The 24,075-nt window shown below is 38.2% G+C and overlaps 1 protein-coding gene and 1 gene segment (V, D, J or C); one reads left to right on the forward strand and one right to left on the reverse strand.

Moving 5' to 3' along the window:
• Positions 1 to 1,086: 1,086 nt before the first annotated feature.
• LOC127529083 (uncharacterized) lies at positions 1,087 to 2,584 on the forward strand. Its single transcript, XM_051931562.1, has 2 exons — positions 1,087 to 2,304; positions 2,341 to 2,584. The coding sequence occupies exons 1-2, from the start codon at positions 1,719 to 1,721 to the stop codon at positions 2,439 to 2,441; spliced, it is 687 nt and encodes a 228-aa protein (XP_051787522.1). The 5' UTR covers positions 1,087 to 1,718; the 3' UTR covers positions 2,442 to 2,584.
• Positions 2,585 to 8,011: 5,427 nt separating this feature from the next.
• On the reverse strand, positions 8,012 to 8,528 carry LOC127529214 (T cell receptor alpha variable 7-like). The segment is given in 2 exon segments: positions 8,012 to 8,358; positions 8,451 to 8,528. Coding segments are annotated over 2 exon segments (390 nt in total).
• Positions 8,529 to 24,075: the final 15,547 nt, after the last annotated feature.

The raw sequence follows: 24,075 nt of genomic DNA on the forward strand, positions 1-24,075 counted from the left end.
TTATGATGGTAGTGGTCATGGAAGAATATCTTCAGATACTGACCATGATGAATGTCCACATGAACAGCTGAGCAGAGTAAGGTATAGTCTGATTTCATTTTTGCTAATATATATTTATATATATATATATATATATATATATATATATATATATATATATATATAGTATGATCAGAACAGGAACAACGAGCTCTTTGTTTGTGGGATTATGTACCTAGTGCTACACAAAGCCTTGCCTCTAATTGTTGTTACTTCTGACATGGAAACAGGATATTATTACTTTAAATAATAAGAGAGTAAAATGTGTTTTATATCTGTCTGTGCAGTTTGTATCTAGCTCACCTATTGATAATTCTGACAAACTTGTAATTGCACTTGCTATTGACACATCATTGGAAGATCCTGAGATTCAGTTTGGCAACATGTATAATAACAGTGAGAGTGCTCTTATGTCTACACTTTCATGGCATTTCCCAGATCAGGTATGTAGGTTACTTTCTTGAGTTTCAGAAAAACTTTGATAAGTCAACTCTTTAATATTGTTTATAATCACATATGCTATGGTCAGTTCAAATTTTAGTATCTGTAATTGTCCTACATTCAGTGTAGGTTGCACAATGTTAAAATAAGTAATGTCAGTCATTGTCCAACCCGCTATATCCTAACACAGGGTCACGGGGGTCTGCTGGAGCCAATCCCAGCCAACACAGTGTGCAAGGCAGGAACAAACCCCAGGCAGGGCGCCAGCCCACCGCAGGGCACACACACACCCAGGCACACACTAGGGACAATTTAGGATCGCCAATGCACCTAACCTGCATGTCTTTGGACTGTGGGAGGAAACCCACGCAGACACGGGGAAAACATGGAAACTCCACGCAGGGAGGACCCAGGAAGCGAACCCGGATCTCCTAACTGCAAGGCAGCAGCGCTACCCACCGCGCTATGATGCTGCCTATATTTTATTTGGAATTAAATATTTGTACCCCCCCAAAAAAATAAATAAAAAACCCACTTCTCTCTAATTTACAAGTGCATATTCTGATAAATGAAGCACACTGATAAATCTAGTTATACTACTAACTGCATTGTATTATTGTAGTTAATAATCAATGCCTTCTTTTACAAATTGCACTGCTTGATGTGATTTCAAATATGAATAATATTATTGACCTATTATGTTAAGTAGATTTATTTTTCTTTGCTTCCCAGTCCAGAGGTACAGCACATTGCATCTATGAATAAGTACAGAGTAAGAAATGTCCCAGTACTAAACAGAGAACACCAAAATTTTGTTGCCATGTTTGATATGTTGTACCATGTAGGCTTTGCTCTTATCCTGTAATATGTCATATCAAGTCTAATACAATATTTGTCTTGCAGGAGTTCATAATGAATGATCAACAATTGCCTGTGGCTTCAACAGATGAACCAGCTAAGTGTAAAAGAGGTCCAGAAAATAAAAATAAGACTTGTAAATATAATTCAGGATATGATGAATGTTTTCAAGGAACCTAAAGTTCTGGATGTAATATTGCAAATTGAGTTTGTCTGTGAGAAGGCAATAGATGATGATGGAGTATCAAGGAAAGCCTACACAGCCTTTTGGGAGGAGTTTATGGAACAGTGTGAAGGAGAGGAGGAACGGGTCCCCAGACTCAGGCTAGACTATTCAGAGAAGGAATGGCAGGCTGTTGGTAGAATATGGTCTAAAGGTAATGTGGACCATGGTATTATACCCTGTCAGACTTTCACAAGCATTTGTCTTTGCCTGTATTCAGGGAATTGATGCAGTGGATGAAAGCATATTGATGTCATCCTTTCTAAAATACTTGTCTTCTGCAGAACAAGAATGCGTTGAGAAGGCATTACAGGGCAACATGGATGAAATTAATAAGGAAGACTTAATTGACCTCTTCACAAGAATGGGATCTCACATTCTGCCTCCACAAGATAATATGCAGTCTGCCATTTTGACAATGGTGCACAATGTTTTATTGCAAGAGCCAAAATTCATCATTGATTGCTTCATATCTGTTAGAGCAGTCATGCACTGTAATCTGATAAATAAAGTAAGCACACTGAAGCTGTATGAATCAAAGAAGGCAACAATCAGGAAAGTAGCACAGATTTTAAAACCATCAAAAGAATTCTTGAGGGAGCATGAGCAAGTGGTCTTAAATCATTTACTGTGCTATGTGCGAAGTGTAGACCAGAGAAGACTTGAGACCTTCTTGAGGTTTTGCACAGGCTCAAATGTTATGTGCAAAGACAAAATTGAAGTAGCATTCAATAATTTGTCTGGTCTTAGTCGAAGGCCTGTAGCTCATACTTGTGGAGCAGTTCTTGAGTTGCCATGCACCTATAATTCATATCCCGAGTTTCGTACAGAATTCGACAATATTCTGTCTGGCAATTGCTTTGCAATGGATATGTTGTAGGCATACACACTGCATAAAATGTGGAATTTCAGGTGTTCTTTTTTTTTCTCTTTTAGGTCACTATTCCAAGGTTTGGCAGTGCGGAGCCAAATACTATGGAATATTATGTAATATGACCCTGAATGATAAAACCCATTCATTAATTCAACAAATAAATTTCCTACTTAGAGTGTCTTTGGTATTTTATTTTACTCAACTAAAAGAAATACACTAATAAGAATCCGCTGAAAATGCTGTAGAAAGGAAATTGTTACCTATCACGTAATGTCCCATTATTGCAGAATCTACCCTACCTCTGGAGATGTATAATAGTACCACACATGATCTTTAAATTCAGTTTTGGAATTATACCACACAAGCAAGTTGTTTGACTTATCTAAAATGTTTCAGAGTGAATTTGTATACTATACCACAAAAATATTTTGATAAAGGTCCACATATATTAATCAAGAATTGTTTTTTGAATCTTATAGAAAGATCTGCTGTTTGATACATTGACTGTTTTCTCTGTTTTTGTAAAGAGGTATAGTATTTAGGAAATTGCATAGGTTCTAGATAATGTAGAATACCTGGTTCCTGAGGTTTTGAGCTCTGAGTTTAGCAGTTTTGTATTCAATGGACCAGCCATTCATCCAAAAATTTAAAGTGAAGTTATTACATATTGTATAGTTGAAAATATATTTTCCTTGCAATAGTGTTGTTCATTGAAACTTTTCAGTTTGCACTGGTGCTGTTTTACAATTTGGTGAGAAGTGCATAGTTTTGTAGCTGATATAGAGATTTATAAAGGCAACTGATTTATTGTGTGAATGTTATGTTTTATAGTACCTACTAATTAAAAACTTTTGACCAACTGTTTGTGGTTTGCTTTTTCTTCAGGGTCTTACACATTTCATTACATGCAAAAAATTTTCTTATCCAAATTCAATTTATTTCTTAAAAATTGTATGCCAGTATATTTACATGTGCATTAATGTGGATTAGAGATTAAAGATGATAGTTCAGAATTACATTTCTGTTAAACCTGAATGCAATTTCAGAGTGACGCTCTTATACCATTTCTCAATTGTATGTATAAATCTAATGCATCATAGGTGTCTTTTGGGAAAACCAGTTGCAATTCCACCATGGTAATATTACAGAACTCATAAACATCAGGGTCACATGGAACTGTTGATCGAAATATACAAGCACTCTTACACAGCTGAAGATCAGCTTTGTCTATAGGAGACAAAAGTTTTCAGTCCCATATAACTCCGGCATCAAGTACATGATGTTTGGACGACCGCTGGGAACTTTGTCATTTTTTGAAGGTCTGATAATATGTGAATTCCATACTTGCACAGTCTCATCAAGTTCATCCTATTAAAAGAATGTAAAAATAAACCAATTAGCTATAAAGCATTACCACTTGTATATCTAAAAAAACGGAATTTATTCATTGGTACACAGGCCTTTTACCCTTTATAAAATAAAATTTACTTACATTTTTCTTACATAAAAACATTTGGAAATGACAGGCAAGATAATGGAGTAGGATATAAATTGATGATGAACATGTGGCTATAGCTGCAGAAATTGGGCAGTGGAAAATTGCTTTGGGAAACCAAGTTAAATGGGTGCAATATTTACTCTGTAAACTGTAGTGTTTATAAATCTCTCTATTATAAAAAAAAATCTTGGGTTGAGACATGATTTTCTCAGAGACACTTTAACGTCCCACGAGAGAAGGCAGTGAGGCAAAAGGACAGCTGCTGTACAGACTTTTAAATTTTCGAAGCGTGGTGCAACATGCAGATCACACAGCACAAACAGCAGCAGCAAGCCAGCTGATTGAGCATACAGGAGGTAAAAAATGTATTTGTTTCCCATTGTATCACCATTTAAGAGGGGGTTTCTGAGGAGCGACCACATCTCCTTAGCTTGCGTTCAGCCCCCTCTTAACAACGTGAGAGGCAGAGACATGAAGTGGTTGGCAGGGGTTTTTGGGGTGATGGCTTGGAAGGGGGTGGGCAAGCAAAGCAAGTTAATCAATTGAATCCAAGTGCTATATCAAGATAGTATATAACAAAAAGCACTGGATAACGTTCTTGTACAGCAGTGTAATTGAATGTGGCAGTAGAGAAAAGCTATCAACTCTGTGTCTGAGTCTTGTTTTATTTATTTTAACTATGCAGAAACATTACAATGCCCAGGGCCAGTCCAAGCCATTTTGGATATTAGACAAGGTTCTATTCTAGCCCCCAACTTGCCCTAAAATCCTAATACCATCCCTGATTTCATAGTTTACACTCTTAAAATTAATGGTTCCAATGTGACACTTTATTGCATTGTGTGCATGGTTCCTTGTAGAAACATTTCTTGAAATAAAAGCTATTTTATTCTGTGAGTGTTTTTAAATGAAATTTTTTTTGAAATTTGAAAATGGCTCCTAATATGCAGACAAAACTGAAATCTTTAATGTATAAGTTATTTGTCTAGCAGGATACAACAGATCAAGAAAACCTGAATTTATTCTGTGGTATTGCATGCAGCAAGAGTCCTTTTGAAATCATAAATCCTTTCAGATTTGAAAAATCTGTTTATCTATTCATGGTTATTTATGAAACCTGTTACAGATCTAAATAAATAAAAGTTCTTTCTGCAGCCTTCATGTGAATGATTGTTTTAGGAACTAAAAATGGTTCCCACATGGAATCATCTGAAGAAACACTTTGGGGCCTTTATTGTTAAGAATGTAGCCTACCAATCAGAATAAACTAGATTTATTAAATGTGAAATGTGAAACGAAGTATCTTACATAAAAAGCAATAATAAAATGCAATACATAAAATACAACCCTCAAATGCATATACCATACTCAAAGACTGTCAATAAAGGAGAACTGATTATTGAATTCAATGAACAAAACTATAGAAAGATGCTAAATTGGTGCTAATGTCTGTGTGTGCATTTGTGTGTGTGTATGTGTGTGTTCACTCTGTGATGAACTATCACCCTATCCAGGGATTGCTTTCCTGCCTTGTACCCTACACTTATTGGGATAGGTTCCAGCTTCTTGATGACCCTGGTCAGGATGAAGCAGGTTTGAAAATGGTTGGATGAATGGATGAGTTTGATACCTGAGGGTAAATAAAGCAGGTTTGACAAAAGGTTTTAAATGCTGTGAATAAAAAGATAAATGCAACAGTACCATCTACATGTTTAATTAAATGAAGACAACGCTATCTGAATGGAAACAAAGGAAGTGAAACAATAATAATAAAATCATATTTATATAGTTCAAATTATGCAAGCAATAAACCAGTACAGTAAATTACACAACATTCAGTATATTAACACTACCAATGAATGAGAGCAAAGTGATATAGTATTTGCAGATTTTTTTTAAAAAACTGTCAGAGTTTAAACACTTACTGAACTCCATTCTATAATTTAAGGATTTCTCGAAATGGATATAACCGCAAGATTGCCAAATGGTTGCAAAAATTGGTTGCATATGATTTAGCATGTGAATGGTACAGCACTGGGTAAGCGCCTGGGAGTGCCTGGGATTGTGCTCACAAGTACCTGTTCCTTTTGATTCAAATGCTAGCTAATGTACTATTTATCATTTGAAACATTAAACCCATCTGTCATATATTAAACACAGCACTGTGCTTTGATTACTGTTTAACGTGGAGAATCTGTAACTCTGGAAGCCAAAGATACAGCCCAAATATCCAATTATACTTGTTTTTTTCGAATACCGGTAACATGTTACGACCGGTGCTTTAAACTAATCCAGGTGATCGTTCATTTTGCATGAGCCCGGCCCAGTGGATACATTCTTTTAAATGCATTTGAATCGTTTGTTTGGATATATTCAACTAATAGCTTTTTTTTGGCATCATCTTAATAATAGCTGTGCTGCTTCTAGCTGTTAGTTGGATACCATAGTTGCTGTCATCGCCCACTCTGTAAGACATAAACAATCTATAAGTTGTCTACAACACTCTGTAAATGCATCCAATTGTAAACAGCTTCTCTTTGCGAAAGCAACATTTCTTTCATGCATATTGGACTAAAAACTCAGAAGGGTTTCTTTTCTTCGCAGCTATCACGTCTCATGTGACATCGCTAAACTATCATATACATCAGGCACACACATTACACTCGCTGTAAGTATTGCGGCTTTCTGTCAAAAAAAGTAAAGTGTCCTCATTTAAAAATGCAGGTGATTAGTTCACTCATGTCACAGAAAGTTGGTTGTGTACATTCTAAAGGACATATACAAGACAAAGTGGCATACATAATAACATAAAATGACCTCCTTTAAACGCATACAAGAGTTATTAAGACAAAAACAGATAGTAGCGATGCTTGTGGTATATTAAAAAATAAAAAAAGTGTTTCATGTTAATTGTCTTACCTGGACAATTCCCATGAAACAAAACTGAAGAATACTTTTATCTAGAAAGCATCCATCAAACATGCCGTTGTCCTTCAGATCAGTGAACAAAGAGATGAAGAATTCCATTGACTCCCTCCTTAGAAGTCCCCACCAACTTTCTATTCGTTGATTGGCAGTGCTGGCTCCGTCCAAGTAGCTGTCTATGGCACTCCGTACATTTGTATTACAGCGGAGAAACCTTTGAAAATCTCATTTTCAGTACCCAGATCTCCTCTGGCTATTTTAGGAAACCTCCTAGTCTTTCTATAGCTTCCACAAAGTAGCCTCGCACCATTTTTGGATTACTGCTTGTAGTAAATGCATTTAACTAAATAATGTTTCTGGAAAACCCATCAATGCAACCATTTATACAAATACCAAATGGCTTAAGTTTGTCATAAGAATCAAAATGCCATATATAGTTTGGTTCTCTTGCAAAATAGTTACGCTGATGGAGTCTTCTGGCTTTTCTAAGACAAACTCCTCTTGGATATAGCGCCTTCAATATCAGACGAAAATCTTTCTTCTTCACATGCAAACCATTTCTTTGACATTTTGCGTGCATCCATCGGTACCATGAAGCTATCCTGAACTTTGCAATTGTTGCTGTATAAATGTAATAATTTCCTCAATGTTGCTGTAGACCTTACGACGAAATAGACCTTTAGACTTCAATATACGTTTTAAATGCCTTTCAGTGATAATGTATGCATGACGAACTGCAAGAACAAACACTATGTCTTTGTGTTTAAGACCAAGCTGAAAGTATACTTCTATAATGTCTCCAACTTCCATTTTTCCTAAGTGCAACTATAAAACACAACTAATATGCATCACAAATTATGTATAGGTATGGAGCCCCTTTTCAGTTACTGTGCGGTTAAAAGTATCTGGTGCTCACTTGAAACTATCTGGTGCGCACTTGAAACTATCTGGTGCGCACTTGAAAGTATCTGGTGGGCACTTGAAAATATCTGGTGCACCAGAAAAATCCCCAGAAAAAAAAATACACAATGTCCCCTCAGGGGCTCCGTAGTGTCCTGCATTGTATTCATTCATGAAGCAGATCGTTTAAATTTTGCTAAATACACTGTTTTTGTGGTTTTCCTTTGTAATAGCCTCATTTTAGTAAGTCGTTTTAACAGCTGTTTAGACTGAGGTTTTTGTATAGCCATTCTGTGTGATAAACACAACGTGCCTCCACTGCACAGAAATAGACAGCCGAATGTCGGATTTCGGAGCTGATGATTGTTAGGTTACTAGCTTGGCCCGACCTGCTCAGAGAAAACTTCATATCGTCTTTATATTCGATACCATCTGTTACGCAGGTAGCAATGTGCTCGGGTGGAGAATTTGGAACCTGTCGATACCACTGCAGATTATTAAAGCCAAAAGCTTGGAACCGACAAGTAATTGCTGCCTGTTCACCAAGTGCAACTTGTAAGCTTTCTGGAGTTTGATTGACTTCTATTTGACACCGCACACCTGAAAATGAAATAACAGTATTTTAAACAACAGTTTGATTTAACTTGTAATTAACAAAGAAAATAAAAACATTTAAACCGAATAATGCTTACATTTTAGGCAGAGAAATAGAAAAAGTCGAAGTAAATTCTCCATTACGTCTAGGATTTAAGTACAGTACATAACAATTGGTTGTTTTTATAGTTTGGTCCCAGGAAGGAGGCGGGACATTAACATTGAACAACAAAATTAAAACTTTATTAAGTCTGTGTATTCTAACTCATTTTTGTGATTCCAATGTAAAAGAAAAATGTAATATATCGTTCGTTTTCTAAACAAACTTGTATATGCAGAACTCTAGTGCAGATTTAAAGAAAAACTGCAATGAGAGCAATGATGTTTACTGTATAACTGCAGCAAGAAAGTTGAATAGTCGACATATAGCGGCAAAGGGTTAATGATAAGATGTGTATTTTAATCTTCACATCGTAATGATGACGATACTTTATTATCATAGCAAAGACGACTCGACTTTAAACATGTATAGATTTTTTTCAATGTTTTGCATTGCGATGGCATACACATCGTTTAGAATTTTTTTAACTGAGTTATAAACAAATAGATAAAATAAAAACAGTGAATAGTGTAAAACCATTTTTATGCCTTGGATTTTTAAAATAATTACTTATGTAATGTATTGTGTACTAATGTATAGTTTAAGGATCTATTGGTAAAGCAATATCTTGTGAAGAAGAGATGTCAATTAACTTTCAGCCGACTATTTTAACTAAATTAGCCTCTTAAGCGAAGTGAAGTAAAATGCCTACAGATCAGGCTGTGAAATAAAAAAACACAACTACAGTTAGGTCCATAAATATCTGGACAGAGACAACTTTTTTCTAATTTTGGTTCTGTACATTACCACAATGAATTTTAAATGAAACAACTCAGATTCAGTTGAAGTGCAGACTTTCAGCTTTAATTCAGTGGGGTGAACAAAATGATTGCATAAAATTTTGAGGCAAACTAAAGCATTTTTTTAAACACAATCCCTTCATTTCAGGGGCTCAAAAGTAATTGGACAATTGACTCAAAGGCTATTTCATGGGCAGGTGTGGGCAAGTCCGTTGTTATGTCATTATCAATTAAGCAGATAAAAGGCCTGGAGTTGATTTGAGGTGTGGTGCTTGAATGTGGAAGATTTTGTTGTGAACTGACAACATGCGGTCAAAGGAGCTCTCCATGCAGGTGAAAGAAGCCATCCTTAATCTGCGAAAACAGAAAAAACCCATCCGAGAAAAATTGTTACAACATTACGAGTGGCAAAATCTACAGTTTGGTACATCCTGAGAAAGAAAGCAAGTACTGGTGAACTCAGCAACGCAAAAAGACCTGGACGTCCACGGAAGACAACAGTGGTGGATGATCGCAGAATCATTTCCATGGTGAAGAGAAACCCCTTCACAACAGCCAACTAAGTGAACAACACTCTCCAGGGGGTAGGTGTATAGATATCCAAGTCTACCATAAAGAGAAGACTGCATAAAAGTAAATACAGATGGTGCACTGCAAGGTGCAAGAATAGCCTCAAGAATAGAAAGGCTAGATTGGACTTTGCTAAAGAACATCTAAAAAAGCCAGCACCATTCTGGAAAAACATTCTTTGGACAGATGAAACCAAGATCAACCTCTACCAGAATGATGGAAAAAAGTATGGAGAAGACGTGGAACAGCTCATTATCCAAAGCATACCACATCATCTGTAAAACACGGTGGAGGCAGTGTGATGGCTTGGGCGTGCATGGCTGGCAGTGGCACTGGGACACTAGTGTTTATTGATGATGTGACACAGGACAGAAGCAGCCGAATGAATTCTGAGGTGTCCAGAGACATACTGTCTGCTCAAATCCAACTAAATGCAGTCAAATGATTGGGCGGCGTTTCATGATACAGATGGAAAATGACCCAAAACATACAGCCAAAGCAACCCAGGAGTTTATTAAAGCAAAGAAGTGGAAAATTCTTGAATGGCCAAGTCAGTCACCTGGGGCCTCATGTATAACGCCGTGCGTAGAACTCACACTATAACATGGCGTAAGCACAAAAGCGGGATTGTGCGTACGCACAGAAAAATCCAGATGCAGGAATCTGTGCGCACGCATACTTTCACGTTCTTCTACTACATAAATCCCGATTTGCGTGAAAAGAAACGCACGTGCACGCGCCTTCTGTCCCGCCCCAACTCCTCCCAGAATTACGCCTCTGCAAATCAATATAAATAGCCTTCTATGAAAAGACAATGGGAAAAGCACGGGAGAAAATATAAGAATTTCAGCGAATACCAAGTGGAGGCAAAGGAAAAACGTACTATTTGTTGGTTTAAACAGTGGTATAATCAACAAAAGGAAGCTGATCGAGTGACAGAGTGTCGGAGAAACTCGAAGGCTCAACTTCATAAAGTCGCACGGTGCCCGAAATAAAAAAGATGTTGTCACATATCAAAGTCAGCGTGAAAAGGCAACTCGTAGCCCACCGTCTGAGTGTCATATGAAAGCTTATTAGGGTACAGACAAAAAAAAGGCACACAGTGGGGAAAAAAGCACGAAATGTCAACTTTAATCTCGAAATTTCCACTTTAATCACGTAGTTTATTTTGCCATTAAAGTAGAACATCATAAACTTCATCTTAAAATCGTTTAATTTACTAGTTTCTCAAATCCCATTGTAACTAAAGTGGCATGTTAAATGCTTTGTTCTGTATTTGATCTTCTATGTGTTCTATGTGTATGAATCACTACCTGCTTTTTAAACGGGCTTTCTCTTTCTCCGACAGGACACATAATCCATTACATTTGTGATATTACAGCTCTCTGAATAATTAAAATACTGAGATGTATACGTGATATCTTTTTCATGATGATAGGAATGAAAGCATGTTATTAAACATGGGAACACGGTGGTGCAGTGCTTGTTCATGTCTCATGCAAGAGGCTTGCTGCGCCATGCGCAACCTTCAATTAAATAATTTATCACAGCAGCACTGTCTCTTTCAAACGTACTAACCTCCAATTCCTGTCCTTACTTTTCTTTCTCCAAAAACTCAATCGCCACACAATAAGCTATGTAATAGACGTGAAGCCATCTGTAAGCTTAGAACTTCGATTCTTCAAAACTTTTAAGGAACATTGAAATATCTTAGTAGTACGTGTTTAATTATTATATCCGTCTATCTTTCCAGTGTCGCGTCAGCACCAGCAAGAATACAGCGCAAGGCAGGAACAATTACTGAACTAGCTAGCGCTGCGGCATCGTGTCCTCACATGTTTAATTATAAACAATACAGATTATTTAAATGAAGTTAAAGTTTTATCTGTATAATATAATCAACATGTTTTGCTGCATTTCGTCTTAGAAATGAATACCGTCATCACATGTAAATACGCGCTTTATAAAGTGGCGCAGGTTGTGCAATATTATAACTGTAGTGCAAGTTTACAGTGGGGTAATTGTACTTATAAGTCCAAATATTTCTACAAGGAGCACTTGATGGACTGATTTAGTGTGTTTAGAGTTCTTGGGATGAAACTGTTTCTAAACCGCGAAGTCCGTACAGGGACTAAAGCGTTTGCTGTGGCTCAGGCAGCATCTGCTTCATGCTGTGTACCGATAATTCTCTTTCCAATCAGCTGCTGCTGTGATTTCCCACTCAGATACAGTGATATAAATACTCCGAGTGGTGCAGTAAGAGTAATGTGGAAAAAGATGATCTGCTGTGGCAACCCTTAACGGGATCAGCTGAAAGAACATGCAGTGAGAGTTACAACGCTAAAGCAGTTATGGTATTTGGAATACTATGGCTATTCCCTGGACCATTATATTGCTACAGGTTAATTACAATCAGATGCATTACACTAATAAACAATATGCAGTTAATTTCAGTGTATTTATAAAGCCGCGCCAGGAATGTGGATTTAAGAATGAAAGGGTGATCACACAGGAACAGTAGCACTGTTTTGACACTGGGTGCCGCCAGTCTGCAAAACCGGGCGGATAAATTGCGTACGCCAAGGAATGAGTTACCGTGGAAATGTGCGTGGCTTTACGCCAAGTTTAGGTTTTATACATCGCGATTTGAACGTGGAAAGGTTCGTACGCAACATTTCTGTGCGTACGCACCATTTATACATGAGGCCCCTGGTGATGTCCATGAGTTGAAGACTTCAGGCTGTCATTGCCAGCAAAGGGTTTTCAACCAAGTATTAGAAATGAACATTTTATTTCCAGTTATTTAATTTGTCCAATTACTTTTGAGCCCCTGAAATGAAGGGATTGTGATAAAAAATGCTTTAGTTGCCTCACATTTTTATGCAATTGTTTTGTTCACCCCACTGAATTAAAGCTTAAAGTCTGCGCTTCAACTGCATCTAAGTAGTTTCATTTAAAATTCATTGTGGCATTATACAGATCCAAAATTAGAAAAAAGTTGTCTCTGTCCAAATATTTACAGTTGCATATAACAAATCCATCTATGCTACTGATCTTGGTGTGCACCCTCAATTTTTCCATGGCCCCCATCTGACACATCTGCTGAAAAATTACTGTAGGCCCAACTGCTTGAACCTGAGTAACTGAGATGAAATTTATATTAGGAGCTGAAAATATCCATCATCTTAAACCTCTCAAATGTGACTGGAAAACAAGTTGTCATGTCACAACATAAAATTTCAAACATGCATAACATGTTTAAGGGTCACGACAAATCCATGGCTTACCAATCAACATCAACAAAATGAGAGAAGCCCTCCTTGGATTAGGGTAGCAGTCTCTTGTATCCCCCCTCATGCACATACAGTACACCTAAGCGTATGCCTGCAGACAGACAATATATAATCATATATTACTTAAAGCTTGCATCCCATCCACAGACTACGACCCAAAAATAGTTTAAGAGAAGTAAAATATCGTCAGACTCAGTGTAGCATGTGTATGATTTATTTAAATACTGCTACTAACAAAAAACAATTTTCAACTTGGTTTATGTAAAGTGAGGATTAATATTAATGAAGACTATCTGCTTAGTCTTTTTCAAGTTTACAGTGGTGTGGTTCTTAACAATTAATTGAGAGTATAAACTTTTGCCTCATCTTTGCACCTCAAAACAATATTTAATTGGACTTAATCTGTTAAACATCAAATCTACACAAAGTAAATTCAAAATAAATACTGAACACACTCAGATAAAGCGGATGATTTATACTATTACTGAGTTACTATCCCAACAGCACTGAATGCTGATCCATACCACAATATTTATTAATATTTATGCACAACAGATTGTAGAAAGGTTAACCTTTTATATTCTTAAATCAAGATATAATATTTATCCTGTGAGAGTGTGTATTACTCCACACAAACAATGATGTCAATTTAACTCTGGTCTCTGGAGCAATAATGCAGCAGTGCTAAACTTTTACTGAAGTCAATGACCTTTTTATCAATGCATGTAACATTTATACAATAGAAAATACATAAAGACATAAACAGAATAAATCCATCCATCCATCCATTTTCCAACCCGCTGAATCCGAACACAGGGTCACGGGGGTCTGCTGGAGCCAATCCCAGCCAACACAGGGCACAAGGCAGGAACCAATCCCGGGCAGGGTGCCAACCCACCGCAGCAGAATAAATACATTAGGTAATATTTTATCTCTGCTTCAGTACATGAAACTATTTTCCCCCAATATTTTAGAGTCCTGTCAATGCAAACAAATTGCAAAAAAGAATTATTGCTGAAATTCCTTTATTAGTACATATTTTTTACTGTGAATGTTAATTCACAGCATGTTCAAAGACTCACTGAAAAAAAAAACGAATGAGCGTCTACTCAATTTACTAAATCAGACAACAAATTAAATTTAATATTTTAACATTAGGGGTTAAAACATAATTATTGCATCAGGTCAAAAAAAAACAATGTGGTCAGAAGAAAGTGATCACATTGTGATTAAGTATTCAAATGAAATCAACATCTTGATGAAGATTGCAGAGGGTCATGGTGTACTTCCAGTTCAAACACAGCCAATGTAGTATTTATAATTAGCTAACGAGATGGATCAGGTGTGATTAAGCAAGGACTACAGGTGCTCAGTAAAGCCTGAATTTAAGAAAAACAATGTAAAATCACACTAAATTATGAAAATGTTTCTAATAATATTACTTTTCAGTATTGTACACCTGAAGAAAACTAAGTTTGCATTGGTTGACATATATACTATGGTACAATTGTTTCAGAAGTTTTTGTACATTTTTTTGGGATATTTTTCTTAGTAAAGAACCTACATTTGCATATAGGTAGGATAATTGCATAAGGGAATGCCCCTTTTGGGACAACACTGCCAATTTCCCCTGGTGATTGCCACACCTTTTTATAGTGAGAAAGATAATTTAAAAAAGTTATCAAACTTCTTTTTTCTCCAAGTATTGCAGGTTTTTTTTGTTGTTAAAGCTGATGAATTGGTAAAATTGTCATACACACTACATCACAAAAGGAACCTGCTCTTCTCTTAGAGACAATCTAGCAAAGTATAACTCTTTTTTTCTTTCTTATATAAAAGCGTACAGTGTAAGAGTTCTTCTCATCCATCCATCCATCCATCCATCCATCCATCCATCCATCCATCCATCCATCCATCCTCTTCCGCTTATCCGAGATCGGGTCGCGGGGGCAGCAGCTTCAGCAGAGATGCCCAGACTTCCCTCTCCCTGGCCACTTCTTCAAGCTCTTCCGGCAGAATCCCAAGGAGTTCCCAGGCCAGCCGAGAGACATAGTCCCTCCAGCGTGTCCTGGGTCTTCCCCGGGGCCTTCTCCCGGTTAGACGTGCCCAGAACACCTCACCAGGGAGGCGTCCAGGAGGCATCCTGATCAGATGCCCGAGCCACCTCATCTGACTCCTCTCGATGCGGAGGAGTAGCGGCTCTACTCTGAGCCTCTCCCAGATGACTGAGCTTCTCACCCTATCTTTAAGGGAAAGCCCAGACACCCTACGGAGGAAACACATTTCAGCCGCTTGTATTCGTGATGTTGTTCTTTCGGTCACTACCCATAGCTCATGACCATAGGTGAGGGTAGGAACATAGATCGACTGGTAAATTGAGAGCTTTGCCTTGCGGCTCAGCTCCTTTTTCACCACAACAGACCGATGCAGAGCCCGCATCACTGCGGATGCCACACCGATCCGCCTGTCGATCTCATGCTCCATTCTTCCCTCACTCGTGAACAAGATCCCGAGATACTTGAACTCCTCCACTTGGGGCAGGATCTCGCCCCCAACCCTGAGAGGGCATTCCACCCTTTTTCGGCTGAGGACCATGGTCTCGGATTTGGAGGTGCTGATTCCCATCCCAGCCGCTTCACACTCAGCTGCGAACCGATCCAGAGAGAGCTGAAGATCACGGCCTGATGAAGCAAACAGGACAACATCATCTGCAAAAAGCAGTGACCCAATCCTGAGTCCACCAAACCAGACCCCTAGAAATTCTGTCCATAAAAGTTATGAACAGAATCAGTGACAAATGGCAGCCCTGGTGGAGTCCAACTCTCACTGGAAATGGGTTTGACTTACTGCCGGCAATGCAGATCAAGCTCTGACACCGATCGTACAGGGACCGAACAGCCCTTATCAGGGGGTCCGGTACCCCATACTCTCGGAGTACCCCTCACATGATTCCCCGAGGGACACGGTCGAATGCCTTTTCCAAGTCGACAAAACACATGTACACTGGTTGGGCAAACTCCCATGCACCCTCCAGGACCCTGTTAAGGCTGTAGAGCTGGTCCACTGTTCCACGACCAGGACGAAAACCACACTGTTCATCCTGAATCCAAGGTTCGACTATCCGATGGACCCTCTTCTCCAGGACCCCTGAATAGAGTTTTCCAGCTCTTCTCAGAATGCAAAAAAAAATGTAGAGATTAGAGGGATCACTACACCAGGACAAGAGAAATGACAAACGATAGGTTCCATCTACTTGGACAACTTCATTGTATTCTGCACAAGTCAGGAATTGATGTCAGTTCTAATAGAAACATGTGACAACTTCTGATAATCTTTCAGGGCAGAGGTCAGCTGCAGGATGTCAGAGGTGATTTGCACCTATTGTCCACTTCCCTCTTCTTCTTTTCTATCAAACCAGACTTCAATTAAGATCCAGGACATTTGGTTCAGCTGAGAGGGAGCAACCCTGAGGTCATGATATGAAAGACTCATCAACAACTACAACAACAACAACATTTATTTATATAGCACATTTTCATACAAAAAAAAGTAGCTCATAGTGCTTTACATAATGAAGAAAAGAAAAATAAAAGACAAAGTAAGAAATTAAAATAAGACAACATTAATTAACATAGAATAAGAGTAAGGTCCGATGGCCAGAGAGGACAGAAAAAACAAAAAAAAAAACTCCAGACGGCAGGAGAAAAAAGTAAAATCTGCAGGGTTTCCAGGCCACGAGACCGCCCAGTCTTCTCTGGGCATTCAGCCTAACATAAATGAAATAGTCCTCTTTGTATTTAGGGTTCTCACGGAAAGACTTGATGATGATGGTCATGCAGACTTCTGGGTTTTAGTCCATCAATGTTGGAACATCACAGTGCTTTGAGTAGATGGTGGTGGCACAAGCTGCCACCACAAAGAAACCCGAAAAAGAAACAGAAGAGAGAGTAGGGGTTAGTACGGATTTTAGAGCCACCATGAATAGTTATTATAATGAATTGAATATACAGAGTATCAGGATTAAATTAAAGTGAAGTTATGAGAAAGCCATGTTAAAATAATGTGTTTTCAACAGTTTTTTTAAAGTGCTCCACTGTATTAGCCTGGCGAATTCCTATTGGTAGGCTATACCAGATTTTAGGTGCATAACAGCAGAAGGCCGACTCACCACTTCTTTTAAGTTTTGCTCTTGGAATTTCTAAGGAGACACTCATTTGAGGATCTAAGGTTATGATTTGGAATATAAGATGTCAGACATTCCGATATATAAGATGGGCAAGATTATTTAAGGCTTTATAAACCATAAGCAGAATTTTAAAGTCAATCCTGAATGACACAGGTAACCAGTGTAGTGACATCAGAACTGAAGAAATGTGCTTGGATTTTCTTTTCCTAGTTAGGATTCTAGCAGCTGCATTCTGCACTAGTTGCAAATGATTTATGTCTTTTTTGGGTATTCCTGAGAGGAGTGCGTTACAGTAATCTAGTCAACTGAAAACAAACGCGTGAACTAATTTCTCAGCATCTTTCAATGATATAAGAGGTCTAACTTTTGCTATATTTCTTAAGTGAAAAAATGCTGTCCTAATGGTCTGATGAATATGCGATTTAAAATTCAGACTACAGTCAACAGTTACCCCTAATCTTCTTACCTCCGTCTTGACTTTTATTTTATTTCAGTTTATTTCTAATAGCCTCATTGTATCCATTATTTCCAATCACTAAAATTTCAGTTTTCTCTTTATTTAGCTTTAGAAAATTACTATTCATCCATTCAGAAATACAAGACATTGTGTTAATGAATCAAGAGAATCGGGGTCATCAGGTGTCATTGATAGGTACAGCTGTGTGTCATCAGCATAGCTGTGGTAGCTCATGTTGTGCCCTGAGATAATCTGACCTAACGGAAGCATGTAGATTGAGAAGAGCAGCGGACCCAGGTTAAATGGAAGATCAAATTGGAACCTCAAAGACCTTACCATCAAAGACAAAGCACTTGAACTGTGCAGCAAGATCCTCCTGATCTTGAAGTACTTGATTTAAGCGCATGGACCCCCCTTCTCATAATGTGCAAAGCATTCACCAGAACTAGAATAGTTCTTTACTTTTACTGGAGCCCAAAGAAGAACAGGGTAAAGCATTCAGTCTTGTACAAAGAAGCCTTCAAGGGCTGGAATGGGATACCAGACACCCCCAACTTGTTAAGAACCCTTTTGCCTGCACTATCATACTACAGCAAGAGCCCCATCAAAAATTTCAATGTCCTCATTCTTCCTCCTTCCTGTTTGGAAAATGCTTGCATGGGAGAAGTGGGACAACACGTAGACTTTGAAATGGTTCTGTGTGGACATTGCCCAATTCATTAGAGAGAAAACATTGCAGGGAGTCAAACTGGATGTGTGCAAACTGAAGGCTATCAACTGCTTATCAGAGTCAAGAATAGTTTCAAACCTGTGGGAATTCTCCCAACCACCACAGTCATAATGGTCTGGGAGAACATGACTTCCAACAAACCCATCAACAGACACAAAAGCTTTGCATGGATGGTCATCCAGGAGGCTTGATACTATGCTCCTTCTTGCATGGCAGGAAACTGTGCAGATAGAGACACTGCCCGTACTGCATCTTGCAGGGAGAAACATCACTGCACCTTGTCTAGGAATTCCCAATCACATGGTCTGTGCTGGATGCCCTGGAACATGGCCTAAAGAACTCTTTACCCATGAACAATCTCTTGCACTACTCAGTGCTGTATGAATTATTCCCTCATATCTATGCATTGGAAACTATCTAGGATGCCTGTACCTCGTTTGCTACATAAAGGATGTCCTTTGGGTTGACAACCCTCCCCATCCCCATAGTATAAAGACAGGGGATATCAAGCCAAGACTGCCACAGGTACATCCATAGCCTCCTTTCTCATCCATCCTGGATAGCCTGAAATGAGAAGAGGGAAATGGACCATAATTATCGTTAATGCATATGGCAGGAAAATAGCCAAACTAGGCAAATATAGATAGCAAAGTATTCTCCCCTAACAACTAATGGAAAAGTGTTGAAGGAGCACAACCTATCAGAAAGAACCAGGCCAACCTTAGCTGGAGGTGGGCCTTCCACCTTGGACATCGGTTTGAAGAAGGGGCCGAAACTTCACTATTCCATCACCAGTTTTGGTTCCATTTAGGCTTGTAAGACTTCTCAAAGTTCATTTTCAGTAGAAGTAACTTTAAAAAAGTACATATTTTTACTTGAATAAATTACACTGAAGTAACTTAATATTTACGTATGTGTTGAAACAATGCAGACGTACAGGGGATTGTAAAAGCTAGCAATTCATAAGGAACCAATAATAACATCAATTCTAACCCAAAATTTAAGTGCAAAAGTAAAATGAGTAACACATTAAAATAACTTGCTGAAATTCTGAAAGTATCAAAATAAAACAAGTAAGCTGGTGTTGTATGTAGCTGAGCATTACTATGATATTATAGCAATAACAGAATCCTGGCTAAATAACAAATATGTAGATGAGTATAACATAGAGAGATACTGATTTTTTTGGAAGGAGGAAGGCGGTGCTCTTTATGTCTAAAACAGAATTTAAATGCAAGCTGCCTTCATTTGGGTGATGAGCCCCATCTTAATGAGGACATCTGTATATGTCTGGAAAGGATTAGGGAAAAAAGCCTTATTTTAGTTGTGTGTTATAGACCAAAATGCAGACAGTATTGAAGAGATGAGGCTAAGTCTTAATGGGATCGACAGGGATAAGCTTTTAAGTGTGGAGCACTGGAACAGGTTTAAAAATGTTTCACATATAATGCAGGACAAGTACATCCCAAAATCTGGAATTAGTAGGAATTTTAAATAAACTCTGAAGTGGGTTAATAAAGAGTTGAAAAAGAAGCTGCAAAGGACAAAACAGTTGTATAATGTGTATAAGACTAAAAACTCAAATGTAAGTCATAGGGCATATAAGACCATCAGGACAACCATTAAGAAGGACATTAGGGAAGCTAAATGGCAGCTATCCTGTAAAATAAAACCATAATTGTTGCAGATTCAGCTGACTATGGGCCAATAAACTTAATCTGCATGACAGGTAAATTAATGGAAGAATTTATTAAGGAAAAAATTAAGCAACAAATGGCAGGAACAGAAGAGGGAAGTCATGTTTTACTAACATTCTAAAATTTTATGAGGGAGCAACCAAAGGAATCAACCAAAGTAGTGCATATAATATTTATCTTGACTTTCAGAATGCATTTGATAAGATACCACATGAGAGGTAGGGCATCAAAAGACATGGTAGTTCATGGTGTAATGCAAAATTGGCTCATATACAGGAAACAGATGGGTATAATGGGTATAATGTGAGGAACCCTATCAGAACTGCCTGAGTGGTGTCCTACAGGGGTCAGTGCTAAGGCCAATGTTGTTTTTAGTATGCATAAATGAACAAATATAACAAGCTGGTTAAGTTTGCAGATGATACCAAGCTAGGTGAATTGGCATATAATCTAAAATGCATTGAATCATTATAGAGGGACTTAGCCTACAGGCCTGTGCAGATTTGTGTCTGATAAATAATGAAATTTTATGTAAGTAAATATAATGTTTTTTATGTAGGAGTTCAAATGTTAGATTTTAATATACAATGGAAGGTCTGAAAATCGAAAGTACACCTTGTGACAAGGATTTAGGAGTAGTTGGTGAAATGTCACTGTTAACTTCCAGACAGCGTTCAGTAGCCATTAAGAATGGTAACAAAGTTTTAGGTTATATAGCATGATGTGCAAAGTGCAAGTCAAAGGAGTTTATGCTCAAGCTTTATAAAACGCTGGTGAGTCATCATCTATATTGGTTTGGTTTCCAGGTTACAAAAAAAGATATAGCAGTACTGGAAAAAGTTCAGAGAAGAGTGACTAGGCTCATTCCAGGGCAAAGGGATGAGTTATGAGGAAAGGAAAAAAGAGTTGAGCCTTTTCAATTTAAGCAAAAGGAGATTAAGAGGAAAAATGATTGAAGTGTTTAAAATTATGAAGGGGATTATTTCAGCATATCGAGACTATTTCTTTAAAATTAGTTCAGTAAGAACATAGGGGCACAGTTGTAAACTTGTTAAGGGTAAATTTTGCACAAACATTAGGATGTTTTTCTTCACACAGAGAACCATAGACACATGGAATATGTTGCCAAGTAGTGTGGCAGACATTAGAACGCGAGAAATTCCCTGTTGAGGTATGGAGGTAATCACAAGGCACAATCACATTTGGAGTTTGCACTAGAGAATTAGAGGGTCACATCGATGTGACTTTGAGTTATAGTTAAAAACATCTCTTGATGTTTGTATGTATGTCTCTAATAATAATTCACAATATTTGCCAGGTTTATGTCCAAAAAGGTATTCTCCAATGATTTTTGTAGTCCTATAGTAAACCTACATTGTTACATGAGAAATGTGAGCGATATCTGGTATGATTGGGATTAATGTCCTGCCTTACATGGATCCAAGAGATGAACTGTTTTTGGATTTATGAACTAGTCAAGAAATATCTAAAACAAATATGGTATTTGAACATAATGAAAGGGAATGGGCTAAAGGCATTTCCAAGGGGTTGTATAGGAATTCTTGGTATATGCAGTAGTGTGTTGATTAAAACATTTGTAGGGTAAATATAATGCACACATTTAGAGACTACTATAAGCCTTCTATTCTACTCAGATATAAGAAGACAAGACACAACCTAATGTGTTTTTGGATGCATTACAGATACCACAACAACCTCTGGCATTTTCAGAATTGCTAGATGCTATGAACTCACTTCAGAGCTGGAAAGCAACAGGCCCTGATGGTTACCCTGCTGAATTTTATAAAAATTCTCAATTAAGTTAGCTCCCCTTTTGTTAGCAACATTTACAGAAGGCAGAGACAATCAAATTTTACCTCAAACTTTTTGCCAAGCATTAATTACCGTGTTTCCAAAGCAAAATCAAGGACTTATTACAATGTGCATCATACAGACCAATCTCACTTCTGAATAATGATGTTAAGATACTCTCTAAAGGCCTTGCCAGTAGCATTGAAAAAGATCTTCCTTCAGTAATATCATAAGACCAAACTGGATTTATTAAAGGCAGACACTTAGCTTCCAATCTTCGTTACCTGTTTAATGTAATATATTCACCCACAAAGTCCAACACCCCGGAGATATTATTATCATTGGATGTAGAAAAAGCATTTGATATGGTTGAATGGAACTACCTTTTCACCACATTGAAAAAAATTGGGTTTGGCCCGAACATACAGTATGTGCATGGATTCATCTGCTGTATGCCAGTTCAGAAGCTTCAGGTTGCATCAACAACATTATTTCAGACTACTTCAAACTAGAACGTGGTACTAGACAAGGATGCCCCTTGTCACCACTGCTTTTTTCAATCGCCATAGAGCCACTGGCAGTTCACTGTCAAAATGCTTATGAGATAAAGGGGATTATCAGAGAAGAAAATTTCACTATATGCAGATGATATGGTACTATAAATATATATATATATATATATATAGTAAAAAAGGGCGCTATACAGGCGCCCGACCCGGCACAGAATGACACAGAGGCACGTAATAAACCAAGGACTCTTATTTTCTTCTTCACCCATGGGCGCACGTCTTCCCCGTGATCCACAGGCAATACACAGTCCCACAAGCACTCTTTTCCACACACCAACAATTCTTTCTCCTCTCCCACTACTCCTCTGCAAGCGTAGTCCTCCTCCTCCCGACCCTGGCTCACTGAGTGGTGGCGGCTGGCCCATTTTTATAACCCACCCGGAAGCATGCCAGGTGCTTGACCTCCTAGTTCCAATTGCACTTCTGGGTGGGACTGAAGATTTGACCAGCCGGGCTGCAGACTCCATGCAGCTCCCCCTAGTGGCCATCCGAGCCCCCAACCAGGCTGTGGAGGACTCCATCTCCCATGGACCCATGCGCTAGGCTGAGGGATCACCATCCGCCAGGGAGACTGCCACCAAGCATCCCGGGGAAGGTATTGAGCTGTCCATGGTGGCTCCCCCGGAACAGATGCAGCAGGGGCGTCCCTGCCAGGCATGGGACCCGGCTGTCCTTCACAATATATATATATATATATATATATATATATATATATATATATATATATCAGATCCACAAAATACTGTACCTGCAGTACTAACAGCACTAACAGGATTTCAACATTTTTCCGGTCTCAGAATTAATTTGAATAAAAGTGTGCTCTTTCCAGTGAATTCTCCAGTACACAATATTAGATTGGACACCTTCCCTTTTATCATCACATGTCATTTTAAATACCTAGGGGTAAACATCACAATTAAACCTAAAGCTCTTTATCAACAAAATTTTACTGTCTGCTTGGAAAAATGTAAGTAAGATTTTTTAAGAAGTTATATTCAATGATAACATAATTTATTTGGAATTCAAAACATCCACGAAGCCAAAGGGCGAACCTACAAAGACCTAAGGTAGAAGGTGTCATGGCTCTACCTAACTTTCAGTTTTATTACTGGGCAGAAAATATACAAGCTATAAAAACCTGGACATTGACACAAATGGATGAACATACACAGGCCTGGTCCACAATGGAAATAAAATCCTGCAGCACTTCTTTGTATTCCTTGCTTTGTACCCCAGTAAATACTATCACCAATATACTAATAACCCAATTGTGCTTCATTCACTCAGAATATGGAACCAATGAAGGAAGTACTCTCTACTCTACTCTACTCTACTCTATACATCGGGCTCCCACTTCGGTGATGGTCTTGTCATGGCTTCCTCATCTGTTATGCTGCGTAAACCGTCATTAAAGATAGCTAAGTTATTTCTCCTATGTGATTTCTTACCACCATATCACTAAGGGAGGGGTATCGCCTTTTTAAATTATATCTATATAGTTTCTGTTTA

This window comes from Erpetoichthys calabaricus, chromosome 9, assembly GCF_900747795.2.
Source record: "Erpetoichthys calabaricus chromosome 9, fErpCal1.3, whole genome shotgun sequence".
Classification (NCBI taxonomy): domain Eukaryota; kingdom Metazoa; phylum Chordata; class Cladistia; order Polypteriformes; family Polypteridae; genus Erpetoichthys; species Erpetoichthys calabaricus.

What these genes read in the sequence shown, in the direction of transcription:
- LOC127529083 (XM_051931562.1), top strand. Translation starts at nt 1,719, where the DNA reads ATGTGGACCATGGTATTATACCCTGTCAGACTTTCACAAGCATTTGTC. An exon ending in AGCATTCAATAATTTGTCTG is followed by an intron (nt 2,305 to 2,340) that starts GTCTTAGTCGAA and finishes ATACTTGTGGAG; the next exon opens with CAGTTCTTGAGTTGCCATGC.